The following is an 18,555-nucleotide window of genomic DNA, read 5'->3' as shown; positions in this document are numbered from 1 at the left end:
AGCGCCATTTAGTTGCCAAGTTTCAAGTAGTTGCGTCGTTGACAGAAGAATAATCCTTCTGTTGGACAAGTTCTCCAACGATGCTCACGTCGTCGCGGCTCTTGTCACCCAGGTAGAATTGTGACTAACTGCCTACCGACAATCTGCAAGTCGTCGGAGAAACTGAACATGTTTGTTTGCGCTGAAATCAGAATGGTTTCCTTGATGAGTTCCTCTACCTATCTGCGTCGGTATACTCTAAATAGAACCGCCAAGGAAAGTTGGAGTGGTATCTTCGATTGAGCCACCACTCTCCCAATAGCTCTCAGGAGAGGTTACTTTCCACACAATCTCGAAAGATTTGCAGTCAACGTTAAGGATTCACTATGTTCAGCATTCTGACACTTACTGAAAAGTCAATGACAGAGATCCTGATGGGAATCTGATGACGCTTTCATTGTATCGAAGCAGTTTTCTTATCGAGGTTGGTTCACTACCTACCCTAGTATGCTATCATGTTTAACATTTTTTAAGTTGTGATACTCCAGATTGTAGATGAGAGCAGAGAACTACAGCCGCGCTTTTAGAGCTACCCAACGATTACAACTATCCGTCAAAAATGGCTGCTGCCCTTTGTAAGTATACCTCAAACCTCTTGTGATTGCAGTTAGTTCATATGGAATATCCGTCCAGCCCGGTCTCATGTACTGATTCTATTTATCATCTATGGCTAGGTTTCCCAAATAACCTCGGATAAAGAATTATCTCCTCTCCCCGCCGCGACCAAATCGCATAAGAGTACAAGAGTATTATACCGATCACCGATCGATTGTGAGAGAGAATCCTACAGAGATTGAGCGAATAAGCATTGCGCTTCAAGCATCTCAAGCGAACGATCGAACGGACAAACGAACGAGCGAAGAAGCGAACGGGCACCTCATGGGTGCGACGGCGATCGGACGAGCGGTTTATAAGGGATATTGGGGATATAAACTCGGGGGCTCGAGAGAGCAGAAGGGGTGAGGCTGGGGATGCTACTTGGTCATCCAACCATAATGGCAAATGTACAATTTGTCCACCGGTCTGGCCTCCACTGGAGCAAGTAAAGTTGCAAAAATACACTACGAACAGCCGGCCAGTTGAAAGAATGAACATCACACCTAATACCTACTAAGGAGTCAACAGTTTTTCTACCCAACATACACGGGTAAGTCAAGTCTTCCTCATTTCACATATCCCCTCCCCTGGCCCGCTCGTTTGGCCCAGGAAATTAAATTGGCTCTCTCCATTTTCACAAAGGCACTGTTTCAATGTGAATATAATCATATTTCCCTTCTCCCCCAAGGTTTACTTACTCAATCTCCTTGTGTCTTTTTATTGACAACTTTGCTTGGCCAGCCGTCATCTAATGAACTCAAGCAGACCCTTATCAATTTCTTATTCCAACTACGCCCCTCTAGAAGATGCCACTTCCCTGGTTGTTAAAAACCTTTCTATCCTCTTTGATAATGTCCGCAGCCCTTTCTGCAACAGCATAGACCATGGTCTGGATATTTCCCGCGGTCACAAGAGGAAAGACGCTGGCGTCGACCACTCTCAGCCCTTTGGTACCATACACTCTCAATCTGTTGTCTACCACACCACCTCGCTCCCTTGGCTTCATAGATAAGCTACATGAGGGGTGGAAGCAAGAGACTTGACTTTGACGAACAACCTCCCTAGCGTTCTCCAAACTATCGCCCCTGACCTGTGGGATGCGAGCGCCATCAGGCTTGAAGATGTCTCCAAAGGGAGAGGTACGAAGAAGTGTTTCAACGAATTGGACGTGGCGTGCCGAAATTTCTAGATCCAACGGATTCGAGTTGAAATTAGGATCCCAAGTCGGAAGCTTGTCAACATCATCACTAGTGATGTGGATGCTTCCACGGGAAAAAGGATGGTTCAACATTGTCATGACTGTCAGATAATTCTCTGGGCTTGTCGGCAAGAGGTAATCCGCCATGCTAGGCGGGTCGTGCAAGACAGTGTGCGCCTGTGAGGGAAAGAGGAAATACTGGACACTTGGCTCATCCGGTTCTTCGAGGAGCTTGCGAATCATCTTTCTATCTTGAGTCTGCGCATGCTCATCATACGAGGCAAACAGCGCTTTCTTCGCGTTTTGAGAGTAAACACCCTCTTCATCGACAAGCGGCACATACGCAACGCTGATGTTAGATTGGCCCAAGGGGCCCTTGCCACCATCTTGGTATTGCTGTAGAAGAGCATTGAGGACGTCTGGATCCCGTAATACGTCTCCCGAAGGAACTCCAGGATTGACCTCAAATGACTGACATGTAATGGGATGGTCCTGCAGATTCTCTCCGACATTAGAGTTGTCGACTATGATGGGAATATTCAGGCTCTCGAGGAGTGACCTGCTGCCAATCCCGGAGAGTTCGAGGATCTGGGGTGACATAAGAGCTCCTGCAGCGAGGATGATCTCGCCACCACTCAGCGTCTTTTCACTGCCATCCTTTGATCGGATGAGCACACCAACCGCAACAGGCTCGGCTTTGGAAGTGTCGAAAACAATCTTCTTGGCCGTCGTCTCCGTGAAAACTGTCAAGTTTGGTCTGCTCGCAATCTCGGGAGTATAATGCGCGCTGGCGGCATGACTCCTCGTTTTAGTGGCAGGATTGATACTACCGCCTTGCTGAAATGCCCCCAGGCCTTTCCCAGTTCGCGGGTCTGTTTTCATCTTCAATCCAAGCTTGGCAAAGGTCTCCATCCAGACTGCGTTTGGTGTGCTGTAGCCTTCGCTATAGGAAACCTGGACGGGCCCATTGCCAACGAGTGAGTCGTCATGATATGCGAGACCAAGAGTTTCTTTGGCAGCTTGAGGAGGAGGATGGACCGTCGCGAACTTGCGCAAGTACGGCGAGAGGGAATCATAGTCCCAGCCCTGATTTCCCAAGGCACCCCAAGCGTCAAGGCTATCTCTAGGAGGAAATAAGACCATCATAAAGTTAAGCGCAGATGACCCTCCCAGCTGCTTGCCGCGAGGTTGGTTGATAATCCGGTTGTTGAGTCCCGGCTGGTAGTTGATGTCAGTTCAAGACTGGGCAACTATCTTCCTATACTAGAGCTACTCACCTGAGGTGTTGAGCTGAAGTTCCAGTCGTATTCAGGCTTGCCATACATTCCAAGAACAAGGCCTGGAGTCTGGACGAGAGCATCACTGGTGCGATCTTGCCCGGCCTCGATCACTAGGACCTTGATATCTGCATCTTCAGTCAAGCGATTGGCAACTGTCAGGCCCGCCGTGCCACCTCCTAAGATAATGTAATCGAAGAAATCCACAACGGAACCCATGGTCGGCTTATAGATGAAGGGCGCATACAAGGCGATGCCGTAGGTTCTGACTCTGTGGCTGTTAAAAAACCCGTTGATGCTACTTCTCACAAATATGATGGAAAATCCGAATGTTTGGGAGATCAACCCTGGAGGTCCTTCGTCATTTAATACCTTTAGGCATATGCAAAGGTCTCCCTTTAAACCTTCAGCCAGAAAAATCCTTTGCGGGAATTTCCTCGCATTTTCTCCGTCAACTTCTGCGGAGATGTTGACCTTATACGATGATTGTAAATCCTCGATAGGAGAATGCTCCATCGGAATCCTTTAGGTAACTTGGCCGTGTAACACATGGTTGCACTGAACAAGGAGCTGCTGCAGTGGCCAATCACAATGGGGCTACGGAGTACTTACATACATGAATTACCAGCTCATATGGGCTTCTGTGTTCCATTCAATCAATTGTTGGTTGTTGGCTTCGATGATCCCAAATGACCCCCGGCCCCTGGCTTTCCTAAATAGGTCCTGGTTCAACTTCCGTTCAAAATCTCCATTGGAAGTCAGCTGCCGTGTATAGAGAGATGTCCACGCGGGATCGACCTCAAGAGGATTGACCACTAGTATTCCAAGCATTGAATGCCGCGCGAAGCTTTAGTATTCGGTTTCAAACAACCTGAAAATCGGTCTTCAACTGCCGATTATCCACTCCGCCGACCGGGTTGTTGATCCTTCGCGGTGTTGCCAACTCTTGATGAACTCCATGTGCTTCATACGGTGTGCTGTTCCCGGCCAACGCTAGGATACTTTATGGTACCATGTACTCCTTTTTGTTGTCTGACCATTCAGCATGCAGAATGCGTAGTGATGTGATGGTGTGATGGGGCCGCAAAAACAACAAATGTTTCCGCTTGGCCCTGTAGTTAAGATATATACGGCCTTCAACTGTGTCCTCGTTTTTATCGCCGTCTTCATGGTTGGACTTCGACCTTTTGAGTGCTTCGTGGACTGCACAAAATTTTGGTGGGATGATTATTTGATCATTGCCAATGCCTCGGGGTATTAGCATGCTTGCTATCCAGGGATTTGTAGGTTTCTTTCCTGCCAAATAGTGGATTCAGGTCTTCGTTTGGCAAGGTGGTTATTGACTGATATAACTAGGTGCGCCGACGGGAAGGGTCAACCCATGACGGAAACGCTGCCAGCTATGGTCATTATCATGAAGTTGGTCATCCCGTACGCGCTGATATTAGACGGCGGAATAGATCAACACAGCTAAGCTCAGAGTCCTTTGTTTATATCTCCGACTCTTCATAACCTTCTTTTGGTATTGAAGGATACGATAGTCTTAAAAGACGTACAGTCCCAGCTGTGCTCGACGACGAAATTCTTCCTTTCAGCAGTGCAAGGACATTCCGGTGAAGATAGCAAGCTGCAAAACAATCTGCTGGCGGTGGCTATATTATTGGCCCCCGTGAGAAGAGCTATCATTGAGTAAGCCACTTGCTGCTCAAGTCTCGTCATTCTTTGTAGGATTCTGCTTTCGGCCGGTTGGCTCTCTTACGAAACTCTGGTTAACAGACATCCAGAGCAGAGACTTGCCATCTCATTTTCGCAAATGTCTGCGTCCCTTCACGACAGTCCACGTGGCCAGAGGCATCAAATTAATGTGAAGAGACAGCCTATGGCTAGAATCGTCTGCGTTGCTGACAGTTTTGACGCTGCCCTTTTGTTTGGCTTAGTCCGATACCCAACCAGAGGAAGAAGGGCCGGACCAAGTGCTCTCTGGTTTATCTAGCGCGAGAGAATGAATAGTGATACTCGTTCGAGGCGAAGCATGAGATCGAATTCCTGATTGGCAAAAATGGGATGGAATCATATCTCCAAAGGAATAGCTTTCGACTCGCAGCCCAGAGCTTCTTTCGTACGCAGAGCAAGCACCATTTGCAACACGGCCGCCAATTTCACTCTAATGAGAGCCCCAAAGCGCATGAAGACAAAAACCGCAAAGATGGTCGTTCAAAATAGTTCAAATGGTCCAGCTAGTCACTTGTTGGCTATACTTTTGAGTAGTGAAGGCGCATCAATCTGCAAAAGGGAGACCGGCCGTTTGCCATCTCATAAGGGATGATCCAGTTATCTCAATGCCGAGGACTCATTGTTAGTGGATGCTCAATCGATACCTAGATTTGATCCATTGCTCTTACCGATGTCTTTTTCAGTCGATCGAAAAGGCGCGGAACAAGCAACAGACAGCCCCAGCCTAGCTGCGTGTAGACTATAGCAGTATTCAGCCTCATGGCGGGGGCATATGCATGCAGGGCCGCGGGCTTATGCATTCCCACTTAAGAGCTATGCGAGAGCAATGCTTGATTGCACAGAGGCAATCTAGCATGGCTAGCTCTAGTGCTTGGAGGATCATCTTCACATCAACCACTGTTTACGCTCACCGAAAGCTAGGATTTGCTATCAGAACACGTCGAAGCAGCCCTTCTCCCTATATTCGGCTAGAGAAGGTACTCAGCAATCCGTAACGCTGTTCTGTTCATCGCTATTAAGCTTTCCTACCCGACGTAGACTCGGAGGAGAAAGCAAAGGCGACGTCGAGCTAGATCGGGGTCCTTTAGTCGCATACCTAGCCGATACACCACTCGGCATCCGTTTATTCAGGTGAGACGGCTGGAAGACTTCTTAATGACTTGAGAGTAGTACTTCTTTATCGCACGCGCCACAGTGCACAGTCATGATTGGAGCATTGCAAGAAAAAGAAAAGAAAGACATCGTCTTCTCAAGCAGAAGTCTCAGTCAGTAGGCCATTCTGTGTCTATCGGTTATGACAACAGAGGCTCTTTCTGAAATATGACCAATTCTCGGCACGCCATGTCAAAATCCATGGAGAGGGAGCATCCCAATGGCTGTTTCTCCATACTCGTATTTTGATATCAAGGGTTCGAACATGCCGTGAGCACTGCCAACCGTGCTATACTGGCAGGGTACGCTCGAGCCTCTGCCCAATCTCTCCTTGCATACACTATTGAAAACTCAGAGTTTTACGGTACTCTTAGTGCTCTTTCAGGAGAGAATGCCGGTGCCATCTCTGGAATGCCTTGTCAGCAGGTCAAGTTAATGGTTGGCGGCTGCAATGGCGACGCAGAGCCATACGGCGGCTCCAGCCAAGACACCTCCTGAATTTTGTCTCGGAGAGCAATGAAGCCCACAGCGAGGCGTCCGGCTCCCCATCATGGCTTCACAAGACCACTGAGACAAGGCGTAATGTCGGAGCTCTCTGCGGGGCTAGAATGTGTTCAGCTGCAACTAGAAACGACCAGAAATATGGGGAGAAAAAAAGCCTTAGGGCATTTGTTGTGGGATATATTCTGTACCCATGCTATCGGTCGTCGCGGTAGCTGGGAGTTGAATACTGAAAATGTGAAAAGATACAGAACTCAGCTGTAGCTGATGCCAGAAAAAGGAAAGACAACCCCATGAACAATTCTAGGACGATAGTGGTGCCCAGCTGAATCTGTAACAAGCATCATGTCATACTATCTCTTCGAATTTGTATGCAATGGCAAAGAGACTAACCGTAAACCGTTGCCACAATATGCAAGAGGCAGAGACGAGCATTGGCTGGATTTCGGCGAGATAACACTGCTTGTACTTGAATTTCCCCTCCCCTCAGCTGAATACTGTTAGGGCTGGAGGCTCAGCACAGTCACGTCGGAGTGATACCCATGTCAGTTTGATCGGGGCTGCCAAGATGCAGTCGATCTCCCGTTTGGCATAGCATGTATAAGTCGTGGAGTAAGCAATGCGGCTGCATCCATGGCATCGATTTAGAACAACACTCATATTGTCTCGGCCCCTTTACTTTCTTCTTTTGGGAGCCAGATCAATTTCAACTTCAGGCAAGTAGTATTTTCGGTGGCGAGCGGTCCGACGGAGAGCAGCCTTTATCGCCTTTACTTGCTGCTGGCGTCTCTGGCTAGCGCATCATGGGATGCAAGGGGGAAACTTGGCCGTTAGGTGGCACAAACGGCGCTGGAGTGGTTTCACGGCCCATCTTGCGAAGGCACGAGGAAGCCAAGATTCGCCGACTCTTAGCTCTGACCAGTGATCGAGCTAACACTAGAAAGCAGCCGGAAGCTGCTTCCAAGCACCAAAGTACCTCTAGTGAGTTCTGATGCTGCAGTTGTGAGTGGCCCTTTCGCAATAGGAGGGTGGAATTCTGCCTCTGATTGGCATATCAAGCTCTTCCTCAACACCATGATGGTTGAAATGGTGTTCCAAGGAAAGACAGTGCGTTTTGAGGCACTGTATCCGATTCGCCAACCTGTGTGCTCGCAAAAGCAAAAGACGGCTGGAGACGCTAGATCCTCGACAAATTCTCAAATGCTAGCAATTAAGTTGTCATCAACGTGATGAGAACCGTAGCTCTGCCGTAGTCGGAACGCCAAGATGCAATAGGAAAGAGAAGATCAATGAAAGGAAGTCTCCCTAAAATGTGAGACTGAGACATATGCATGTCTGCTAACTGAAGCTGCGGCTGGCCCTCCTAGTAGGATTTGCCAAAAGCAAACTTGGAAATCTGGATCCAGTCATCATGTTGCAGAATGTAATCAGTGACAGCTTTCCTGCCCTGCGTGGCAGCTTCGAAAGGTTGTCTCCGTTCCAGTTATTATTGGGTAATGGGAACTGATGGTTCTGATTCTTCTTCTTCCTTTTTTCCTTCTTCCTTTTTCTCTGCTCCACTCGGGAGGAAATAGTCTTGAGAACCCTCCCAGTGGCGCAGCTGAACTTGGAGCTTCTCCTTTGGTGTTACTGTGTTGCAAAGTACCACCCGCGATTTGGTCTGGAAAGCGAGCAGACTAGTAGGGTGGCGCATTGATGCTTGTCATGGCCAACCGAGTCTCGGCCCTAAAAAGACGGGAAGATAGAGCGCTGAGCGATGCATCACACGTGCCGCAGCCCGCCCAGAAACAGACTGGGGAAACGATGGTATCAAGGTTCGACCTTGCTGATCGAATTGGGGCGCTAGCCTTCGGCCGAGTTTGGTTGAGTGGAAACATTGATCTGTTGATGTGCCGGCGATCTCAGTGCTCAACCATTTAGCCTTGCCATCGGTCCCTCTCAGCCAATCCTTTCTATCCACCCATCAGCCACGCAAGCATGCTATCGGCGTCCATCTCAGTGCCTGGATAGCTAGCCTCAGCCCGAGCTTTCTGACCAAGACGCTGGGATGTGGGTGGCGGCCGGCTCAATCGAATTTGCAAGCCAACGTTTCCGTCTTTCCGTCTTGCTGAGCCACTGCTCCTTTGTTTTCTGCCTTTTCTGTCTCCCAGGATATCTAATGCAAGTCTCATTATTTAATTTTGTCCGGTGGAGAGGAAGTCGACTCTGCGTTGTCACTGTCCTGGCAGGGTTTGAAGACCAGGGACTGCTTCCTTGCATAAGCCTCCTCCGAGCTGCAAAACACATGCAGGCAAAGCAATAAGTATATGTTACCGATGGTTTGCCTCTTTGATCTGGATTTGCATGCGCACACATGCGTATCTTTCAGGTTCTTTGATCGAACTCTCTAAGAATTCGACAGACTTTCCTCCAGCGTTTTTGCGTCTCCTTGCATTCATTTTTTGGCATCGGTTGATCCCAAAGCAAAACAAAAGATATTCGTCATGGCGTTGCTTTCTCTCCAGTATCGGCGACCCAAGAAGGTCGACTCTGAGACCTATCAGCAGCGCCGAGAAGCGTTGGAAGAAGCTGCTGAAGGATCTGTCAAGTCAGGGGTTTCTGGCGCTTCGTCTGGTATTCCAGATGCCTTGAGCTTTGATAAAATCATCAACGGTGGTACCTGTCCAGTAAGGCTGCCTGATTCCTCTTTCCATATTTGTGTCTCTGACGTTTGTTGAAGCCCCTGGCTATCCGCGATTTCATGAATTACCTCGTCTATGTTGAACACGCCGCCGAAAACCTCCAGTTCTATCTCTGGTTCAAGAATTACGAAAAACGCTTCGCCGAGGCTAAGGGTAGTGACATTGCCCTGGCACCGGAGTGGACTCAAGCCATGGAGGACGAAGTTGTTGCCAAAGTTCGGAAAGAGCAGGTTGATAAAATGAGGCGAGAGCCTGCAGCAACGGCCGCCATCTTCAAGGGGACCGATTTTGAGAAGCAGCCCTGTGACAAGAAGGCCAATCCTTTCAACACCCCCCCTCGATCTCCGAATGGTGTCTCGGATGATCATGACACGCTGACGACATCATGGGAAGTCATGACTTCGGGCGGAACGTCAAACGCTCAGTCTACCTCCAACGCCAGTTCGCGGACACAAGCTGCAGAAGCTTTCGTGACAGCTGGTGCTAGACTTCCCTGTAAGTCAGGAAGAGACAAACTGCCCGCATATGAAGTGAAAGTTGTCGCTGATCACAGATCCCTTTCTTGCAGTTACCATTCAGCCGTTTCACCAGGAGATCAATCGCATAATAACAAGCTACCTCATGGACGGTGCGCCACGGCAGCTTAACTTGGCTGCGTGGGAGCAGAGAGCAACAGTCCAAGCGCTCTCTCACACGACGCATCCATCTGCCTTTCGAATTCTCTTCAAAAGTGTCGACTCGGCACTTCGACTCCAGTCGCATCCTAATTTCATTAGATGGTCCATCTGCAACGGCAATCTCCCCCGAGTTTGGTTCGCTCGCTTCCTTGGTATCGCTCTCATCCTAATAGGATTTGCCATCGCCATCGTCCTCACCCTAAGCAGGGCCGGACGCGGCTACCGAGCTCTTCCTCTTATTGCCTGGGTATTGGGTATGAGCACATTGGTAGCCGCCTATAAGGGCATGTGTGTTGTCTTGCACGGCTTGCATCACCGCCATGTCCGCCCGTGGGAGCTGTTCATCCAGGATGACGGAGAGGAATTCGGCATGTCAAACATGGAATCATTCGGCTCTAACAATAGCTACGAGGATGAGCCATGGGTAGTCAAGTATCAGGAGCGGAACATTGTTCGTAAAATCTTTGACCGTGAGATATGGATCCAGGAGCCTGCTTTGAGGCAAATTCAGGACACCATCTTTTGCCAAGCACTGCTAGCTGGCCTTGTTTTTGGTCTAATTTTCATGGCAGTTTTTCTTGCTGTCCCAGGAGGCCACTTCTTTTAGAAGCGGACCAAATGACAGTGGCTATAACACAAACTGTAATAGTTTGAATTGTGACATATCTGTCTGTCTGTCTGTTTGTCTGTCTTGTCTGCCTGTCTGTTACAGGGACCAAACTCCGTAAATAGAATTGAACGCCTTTCAATGAGAATTCGATTGAACTCCAAAGCCGCCACCTGCCAATTGCTGCCATTGTCGTGAAATCATGTTTGTTGAAAAGGCCGTACCGAGTCATTATAATTGTCCTCTTTGCCGTGATACATCTTGTTGCATTGTTCAGCCAGTTTGTTGCCTTGTTCAGTCGGTTTGTGAGAAAAGAAAGAAAAAAACAGGGAAAGAAAGAAGAAGAAAGAAAAGGGAAAGAAAAAGATACAAAAAGATAAAAAAAGATAAAAAAAAAAAAAAAAAAAAAAAAAAAAAAAAAAAAAAAAAAAAAAAAAAATAGAAAAGTAGAAAAGGCAGAAAAAAAAGGCACAACCCAGATGCTATGCCAGAAGTTGACCTGAACCTCTTATTTTTTCCAACTCCATCATGAATAAGTATGGCAATGCTCTCACAGCATCATTGTCGTAATCAATCATTGCGTCAGTCATGATAAAATCGCTCATTTCTAGGTAAGCGTCTCTGAAACATGCCCAGAGCTTTCTCAGGGCTTGGATGTTTATAAAGCGTGGCCAGAACGGCTCATTCTCCATCACTGCATCTACAAGTTGCGTGACGACTGCCTCGGGAGTTTTGGGGAAAGTCGCACAATCGGCAAAATCAATCAACCAGAACTGCACGTGGCCTCGGGTGTCTCTCCCCAGGACAAATTCAACACCTCGGGCATCGACGCCACAGCTCCAGTGAAGTATTGCGAGCGTCGCACCCATAGAGGCAGCAAGATACGATACTTCGACGCGCTCCGCAAGCAGGTGGTCCAGATAAGCTGGCCGGTCGTGCATGTCAGTGTTCCATGGATCAGACAGTGGTTTTGTATCCCCCAGATAGACCTTTGCGAGAAAATGTTTGGACTGGCAGGTACTGAGAGCTTGGCCCTGGGCGGTACGAGTCAAGTACCGTTTGATGAGATACTTGGTATGATGTTCATTCAAAGGGCGAATGTACTCCATGAAATACCCGCTTGCGTCAGCAGGAAAGCCGTTCAAATGCTTGAACGTCTCGGAGCACGGTGAGGATGAAATGTTTGGATAGAAACCTGAACACTCAGGCACAAATGGAAGATCAACGTCGAAGCCATGCATGGTCAAATGTTTGGACATTGCCTTGAATGTTGCATCAACATTGGAGTGAACTTTGTACTCTCTAAATATCCTCTTTGTGTTCCTCGACATCTTGGTAACGCGAAATGGTGGCATGTTGGCAACATAGATCCATGCTTTGTCTGTCTGAGCAAGAAGATGGGCCTGTAGTGCATATGTATCTTAGCATGCTGGAAAAGGGGACAGCTAGGAGGGCAAAAGGCATGGCTGTTCAAAGATGCAAATAAGACTGACATGAGCCCAGAATGCAGAGATAGTTGAGCAGAGGCATCTTGACATGAGAGTTGTCCTCCTGGTCTTTGGTTTCTTGTCGACTGGTGGCGGTGTGAAGATGATATCTCTTATGCGATCCATGGTAGACACCGCAAATAGCAACAGTTGAGAGGCTAAAAAGTTGATGGAGGACTCAGCTGGGACCGTAACGGAGGTGTGCCACAGGGGAAAGGAGTCCATCGAGGCCGATTCAAAGGACGCCTCCTGGAAATGGTTCAGCACTGGCGGCGACGGCCATGGCTAATATACCGACACTGCCGTGCAGCCAAGGCCATATTCGCATCATCACAGCCCTATCGCTCCAAGACGAGTTAGTATTAGCTTGGTGTATTCGATATGCAAGGCGTTTTCTTACTTGTATGTCCACTCAAAGAGGGGGATGAAGCTGCATCTGTCGCTGATGAGGGGCAGCGGCTCGCCCGGGCTGCCCTGGTTGATAGGTTGGCAAGGTGGATCACGGGGAGAAAGGCAGATATATGAAGCAGCCTTCTTGTTGTCAATTGGCTTTTAGTCTGTTTGTAGTAGCGTCTGGTGTTGAGTAGCCGGATGAAGGAACGATTGTCCGGGTGCTTGCACAGGTCTCTACCATGCTGATTGTGGCGCTGGATGGCCAATCTGGCCTCATCCTCTGGAAGCGATAAGATGGCCGAAAAGCTACTCTCCCTCTACAGGTGGGCAACTCTCAGCTACGGAAGAGCTGGACTCCATGGAAGATCCTTGATCATGAGAAATTTGGAGGGCGAGGCAGCAGTCGACAGGGGACGGCACTTGTCTAGGCCAGTAATTGGTGGGGTTGGTGGTGATTTTAGCATGCTGTGGTACAGTAGTGCAGTGGAGAGAGGGGCCTGCATTGCTTTTTGGGTAGCGTCAACACAAATGAAGAGAGGAACTTTGAATTGAATTCAATCGAGAGACAAGTTGGAAGATGAGGAAGAAGAAAAAAAAAGAGAAAAAGTTTACGATGCAGGGTTGAGAGGCCACATATGTCGTGCTCGTACTTGTGCAAGGTGAAGGAAGGTGCGCATCATCGTATGGAGGCCATCGAAGCGAAACAGAGATGTCGAGGTAGGTGGAAGGCAGTGAGGAGGAAGGAGCTCAGCTCGGCTCGGCAGAGTGAGGGGTGCCTGCAACGCCAGAAAGCTTGAATATGAGTATGAGTGCTTGGTACCAACAAGTTATAAACTCAATGGCCCGAGTGAGGAAGGCGAAAAAGGCTGAATTAGCCTGGCTCTCCTGGCCATCGCGGAAAGCATCATTTGAATGCCGTTAAACCGACTGTAGCCTTGATGTTGGCAGTTAAATACGGCTCGTGAAAACTAAATTTTGGCGAGATGAAAAGCCTGGCGAAGCTTTTTGCGCCATGATGCCTCGACTCGAATGGTTTCGTCTCTCTGGCATCATTGTTATCATTGTTGTTTTCGAAAGGGTGTCTCGGATATGTTCGACCACCCAATGCTGTGCGTTGATACGCCAACTCAAATTCCGCGTAAAGCATACCGGTCGCATTGGTTTGTCGTAGCAGACACGCCGTCGTCGTGCCGTGTGGTGAACGGAATAGCAATCAAGGCCCAAATGACATTCTGGCCCCTCTACTTTGCTTCTCGTGGTCTAGACGCTGGTCTCAACCTCGTGCCCATCTTATAGCCCAGGGCACTGCTCTGTCGTGCCGCGCCATGAGGTTGCTTAGCTTGAATGGCCAACGTTGGGCTCACTCGATGCCCTACACCTTGATGAGCCGGCGCTCCTAAGCGGACGGAGCCGATTGGTGAGGTTGTGTAGCGTCCTCGTTGGTAGCGTGCAGGAAAGCCACCATGCAGACCTGGTAGCGAACATGCATGAGGTCGTCGTTGAAGATGGGAACACACAATACATTAGCCGGAGAAGCTGAGCTTGTGATCACTTGGGGGATGATCTCTATTGGATTTTGTGTTATCTCATTTCTTTTGTGGCTTGGAGACGCATCGTGAGGCGGCAATGACCTGAGAATATGCAAATGCTCTTCCGTGTGCGATCCGATTGAAACATCCACTTGTCTCCGTCGGCCGCAATCATATCCGTCCCGATTCCGGAACGAAAGTGCCGGTGAGTCCGCGTGCTTATTCTTGGGCATATGTTTATATCCCGGGCACTCCATGTACGCCCGGCTGCTGGAGACGAGGCCACTAGGAGATTGGGGACAAACCACTGTCTTGTGGGTCATCTTGTATTGCCGGTGGGACGAGTTTGCTTCTGCTGTCAAGTATGGAGAATTACCGAGAAAGGAAATTGCTGAGCGTAGAGATCAGAGATCTCACCGTAAGTTTGCTTTGTGTTTATATCAAATCGGGCACCATGGCCATACCACTGGGGATGACGTCCATTCTCGGCCATCATATGTGAAGGCGGAACTCATATCCAATACTCTGATGTTGTCGAGTACCATACAGATGCTTGATGCGAAATACATAATAGGAGCTCGCTGATTTGAAAAACTTCTCGCAGGTCGTACTTTGAATGTGATGTCTCTCGTCCCCCCGTTACTAACATGGACGAATGGCACAATATAGCCAATGATGGCGCAGTGATAAGGTCTCCGGCGTGCTTCTAATGCCGAAACTTGGAGGAGCACACAGACATGGCTCAAAGCGGCAAGCCTGATTGCCAATGGTGGATGCAAGCTCGATTTCGGCACATGACCAGGAAGCCTCAAAAAGAATGACGGCCGGCTTCATGATGGCCAAAAGCCGAACGCGGGGTTCAACAAGATACTAGGCCAGTCGCCAGATCAAGTCCCCAAATCTAGAACTCGGTGAGGGGAAATCGAAAGACATCGTCCGAAGGGCTCCATATCGGAGCTCCGCTTTTCCGGTTCCAATCGGAGATGGTTGGGCAGATTCGGGGGAGCAAGCCGTCCGTCCGATGAGGTCGATAGCGATGTCGATAAAGAGGTTGCAGCAGCCTTGCATGCTTTGCTTTGATTTCCATCTCAGCTGAGACGATGAACATGAGATGTGTGCATAGTGGAATCCTCTGGCATCATGTAAAGGAAATCAGCGGATCCTTTAACATGCAGCGGGCATCTCCGAGCAACATGTATAAGCATATTAATTGGTTGCCTTGTTCATTCATTGTCCATCTTCACGGCTCCATCGCTGTGACGGAAGAGCAGAATAAGCACGCCGCAACGCTTTCAATGCTAAGAAGGAGTTTGGAAAGGCTGAACAGTCCGTACTGGTATGTGCGATGAGACTGAATGATGCCGTGCCAATGGAATTGCGCGTAATACCGAATCCTTTTTTTTTTCTCGGGCATGCTGCATGCATTGTTGCGGTGCATATCCTTGGCATGCGTCAACCCAGTCATGTACAAGGGAGCAAGCAAGATAACGACGTCATCCCCAAGCTTTCTCAAGGGAACATGCAGGCAGCCTGTCAGTTGCTGTCTCGCTTTTTCATTATATACTCGTATTCCGCTCATCAAATGACTGACAGCAGTTATGCGACTATGTGACCATGCCCATGCCGGGGCAAAGGAAAAGAGCCAAGGCGAGCATTTGGCCGGTGGACCGAGCTGCCTCGGTCAGCGGCGGGTCGGACGGCTCTTGCAAGCTCGAGTAAGCGCAGGTACCTGTCAGTTTTTGGAGATGCAGATAAAAAGCGCTGTATCGATAAGCTACCCCAGGTATCTCATCCTATCTTTAGCGAGCCTTAGCGCTGAGAAGGTGCTGGAAGACCAGTGAAAAAACAGGGGTCTCTCCACGCCTTTGACATGCGACAGCCCGAGTACGAATACCAGCTCAGTATCGCTCGCTCGGGTATAATTACTAAAGTAGCAGCAATCGTAGCCGTAAGGAGTAGGTAAAGTAACACCTGGTGGCACAAGTAGGCGCTGTGCTCCGTATTCCCTGGGGATTTGTTGGGGCCGCATCAGCAGTACTCGTAAGTAATCCGGAGACAAGGCTTGTACCGGCCAAACCAACTGCTTGCGGCGTACCAGTTTGTGCGGCGTAGATTCAGTACTTTGAGCATCGGGATTTCCCTAAAGCAACGACTCTCAACCATTATCGTCCCTGTTCATCATTCTTTCTTCTCTTGGATCTTTCCTCTCTCAAGAACGGAAAGCAAGAGACAGAAAAAAATCGACAATGACGCCCTTCGTTGCGACCGAGGAGCCCGCCTCGGCTGCCCCGCCAAACCACAGTCTCAATCACCAGCTGCAGCGACAGCGGCACAATGAGCACGAGGCCGACGACGACGAGCAGAAGCGCATAGCCAAGCGGCCGCGTACCATGACATCGACGGAAGAAATCGACAATACAATCACACGCCCCGGAAGCGTCAAGATCAATGTCACTGGCGCCTTCATTGTCGACCCGGACGCTGCAACACCGGCGCAGAACGGCAGCGACAATGGAAGAGTCAGCCCGTCGCATCACGAGACAAGCGACATCCGGCTGCCAAACCACACGGCCATAGTCAGCCATATCGCAGTAGATGTAAGATTCACCGTTTGCTTCTCCCTGCGTCTCTCCCACTGATGAATTATCCTTTCTTTCTTCACTTTGCCATTGCGCTTTTTGTTTCCCTTATTTGGCTGACCAAGTTTGCATTATACCAGATTGGTGGCTCTCTTGTCAAGCTCGTCTACTTTTCTCGCGAGGTCGATTCCACAGACCCTGGCGGTCGCCTCAACTTCCAATACTTCGAGACGGATCGCATTGATGATTGCATCGAGTTCATGAAGCTGCTGCGCGACAAGCACAAAGCTCTCAATGGGTCGCGGTCGCAGGAGCTGTGCGTCATGGCCACTGGTGGCGGCGCATACAAGTTTTACGACATCATCCGAGACGCATTGGAAGTCGAGGTATTGCGAGAAGACGAGATGGAGTGCTTGATAGTTGGTAAGCCGAAACAGCTCCGAAAAAAAAGGAAGTAGAGGCAACTGAGAGCTAACCTTTGACAATCAGGACTCGACTTCTTCATCCAGGAAATTCCCCGTGAGGTTTTTACCTACTCCGAAGCAGACCCAATGCATTTCGTCAGCCCTCGAGAGATCATATATCCATATCTTCTTGTAAACATTGGTTCTGGCGTTTCCATGCTCAAGGTTACGGGCCCTCGGTCGTTTCAGCGAGTTGGCGGCACATCCCTCGGCGGCGGTACCCTCTGGGGGCTTCTTTCTCTTTTGACTGGGGCACGATCGTTTGATGACATGCTGGCCGAGGCCGAACATGGCGACAACACCAAAGTGGACATGATGATTGGAGATATATATGGCGCAGATTATGGCAAGATTGGCCTTAAGAGCACCGCCATTGCGTCCTCGTTTGGAAAGGTGTTCCGCATGAAGCTGCAAGCCGAAGCTGCAGAAGCTGCAGAAGCTGCGGTCAAGTCGGAGCATCATGACAGCAACAGTGATGCGCATGATGATGCTCATGATGATTCGCATCCCAGCCATTCTTTCTCTTCGGCTGACATATCAAGATCGCTACTGTATGCCGTGTCCAATAACATTGGTCAAATCGCCTACTTGCAATCACAAATCCACAACCTCAACGACATTTACTTTGGAGGCTCCTTTATCAGAGGCCACCGCCAGACAATGAACACGCTCAGCTACGCCATCAAGTTTTGGAGCAAGGGCGAGAAGCAGGCCTACTTTTTGCGACACGAAGGCTACCTCGGCGCTGTCGGTGCGTTCCTCAAGAGGCAGCCGGCTAACTGGGGCCGCAGAGCAAGTCTCGAGGGTATCGAAGATCTTCAAGAATGGCGAAAGAGTCTAAAGAAGACAGAGTCAGAAACGAAAGCATGATCAAGTGGTGCTTGGGTAGCCAAACAAGATGATGGGGAAGAGGATGGATTCGCATTTTCATATTGGCTCATCACATTTTCCGGCGTTCATGGTATAGAGTTTTTTGGGGGCTATTCATTTTTCTTAGGCAGGGGGTTCTTGCTCTCCCTGCTCTCTCTTTTCCTTTCTTCTCTTTTTTTCTCTTCCTTTTTGGGGGAGAGAATTGCTACGGTGAAATGCCGTGCATAATATGCATCTTGGTGTCTGAGAGGGAAAATCGGGTTAAATTTACAGCCTGTTTAAAATCGTTGTAATTTCATACCCAGGTAGTGCATTGGATAGAAGTTGATAGTATTGTGCGGAGTCGCAGTCGGAGATACAAACTGGAAGTTCATCGTCACTTTAATTCCTATGCTCGTTCCTGCCATATAGGGAAATGATGTCGTATTCGCATCGTATTCGCACCCCATTGCCTAGTACAGAAAAACGAAAAATTGCGATTGCTGTTCAGTTTTTAATAACAATTCAAGATAAGTAGCCATTTTTGATGTATTTTCCCCATGAATGCCCCGATATTGTACAAGTAATGCAAAGCACTCTACAGTGCAGCCCATAACATCGTTAAAAAATAAAGTCGTGTGAGGTTGTGATTGTACATGTGGATATCAAATGCCGCATCGTCGATATCCAGATTTTCATAGTCTCAATTCTCCGTAATCGCCAATCCGGCAAGCCGTGCCGTGTCTCTTCCAAGTATCAAATGCCGCCGTCTTGTAAAAAAGTTTTCCCCA

At 49.0% G+C, this 18,555-nt stretch overlaps 4 protein-coding genes across 4 annotated transcripts; 2 read left to right on the top strand and 2 right to left on the bottom strand.

Moving 5' to 3' along the window:
* Positions 1-1,435: 1,435 nt before the first annotated feature.
* On the bottom strand, positions 1,436-3,330 carry T069G_01597 (GMC oxidoreductase domain-containing protein; the record flags this gene model as incomplete). The annotated part of the gene is made up of 2 exons (XM_056168807.1): positions 1,436-3,052; positions 3,112-3,330. 2 exons carry the CDS (start codon positions 3,328-3,330, stop codon positions 1,436-1,438), a joined length of 1,836 nt encoding a protein of 611 aa, XP_056034123.1.
* A 5,651-nt stretch (positions 3,331-8,981) lies between these two features.
* Positions 8,982-10,463, top strand: T069G_01596 (uncharacterized protein; the record flags this gene model as incomplete). Its single annotated transcript, XM_056168806.1, has 5 exons — positions 8,982-9,164; positions 9,218-9,674; positions 9,748-9,991; positions 10,064-10,195; positions 10,262-10,463. The coding sequence occupies 5 exons, from the start codon at positions 8,982-8,984 to the stop codon at positions 10,461-10,463; spliced, it is 1,218 nt and encodes a 405-aa protein (XP_056034122.1).
* A 482-nt stretch (positions 10,464-10,945) lies between these two features.
* On the bottom strand, positions 10,946-11,818 carry T069G_01595 (zinc finger protein domain-containing protein; the record flags this gene model as incomplete). Its single annotated transcript, XM_056168805.1, has 1 exon — positions 10,946-11,818. The coding sequence occupies one exon, from the start codon at positions 11,816-11,818 to the stop codon at positions 10,946-10,948; it is 873 nt and encodes a 290-aa protein (XP_056034121.1).
* A 4,300-nt stretch (positions 11,819-16,118) lies between these two features.
* On the top strand, positions 16,119-17,785 carry T069G_01594 (fumble domain-containing protein; the record flags this gene model as incomplete). The annotated part of the gene is made up of 4 exons (XM_056168804.1): positions 16,119-16,469; positions 16,592-16,874; positions 16,941-17,364; positions 17,428-17,785. The coding sequence occupies 4 exons, from the start codon at positions 16,119-16,121 to the stop codon at positions 17,783-17,785; spliced, it is 1,416 nt and encodes a 471-aa protein (XP_056034120.1).
* Between the last annotated feature and the right edge of the window lie 770 nt (positions 17,786-18,555).

The sequence above is a fragment of the Trichoderma breve genome, chromosome 1, assembly GCF_028502605.1.
Source record: "Trichoderma breve strain T069 chromosome 1, whole genome shotgun sequence".
Taxonomy (NCBI): Eukaryota; Fungi; Ascomycota; class Sordariomycetes; order Hypocreales; family Hypocreaceae; genus Trichoderma; species Trichoderma breve.
This window is presented reverse-complemented; position numbering and strand designations above follow the sequence as displayed.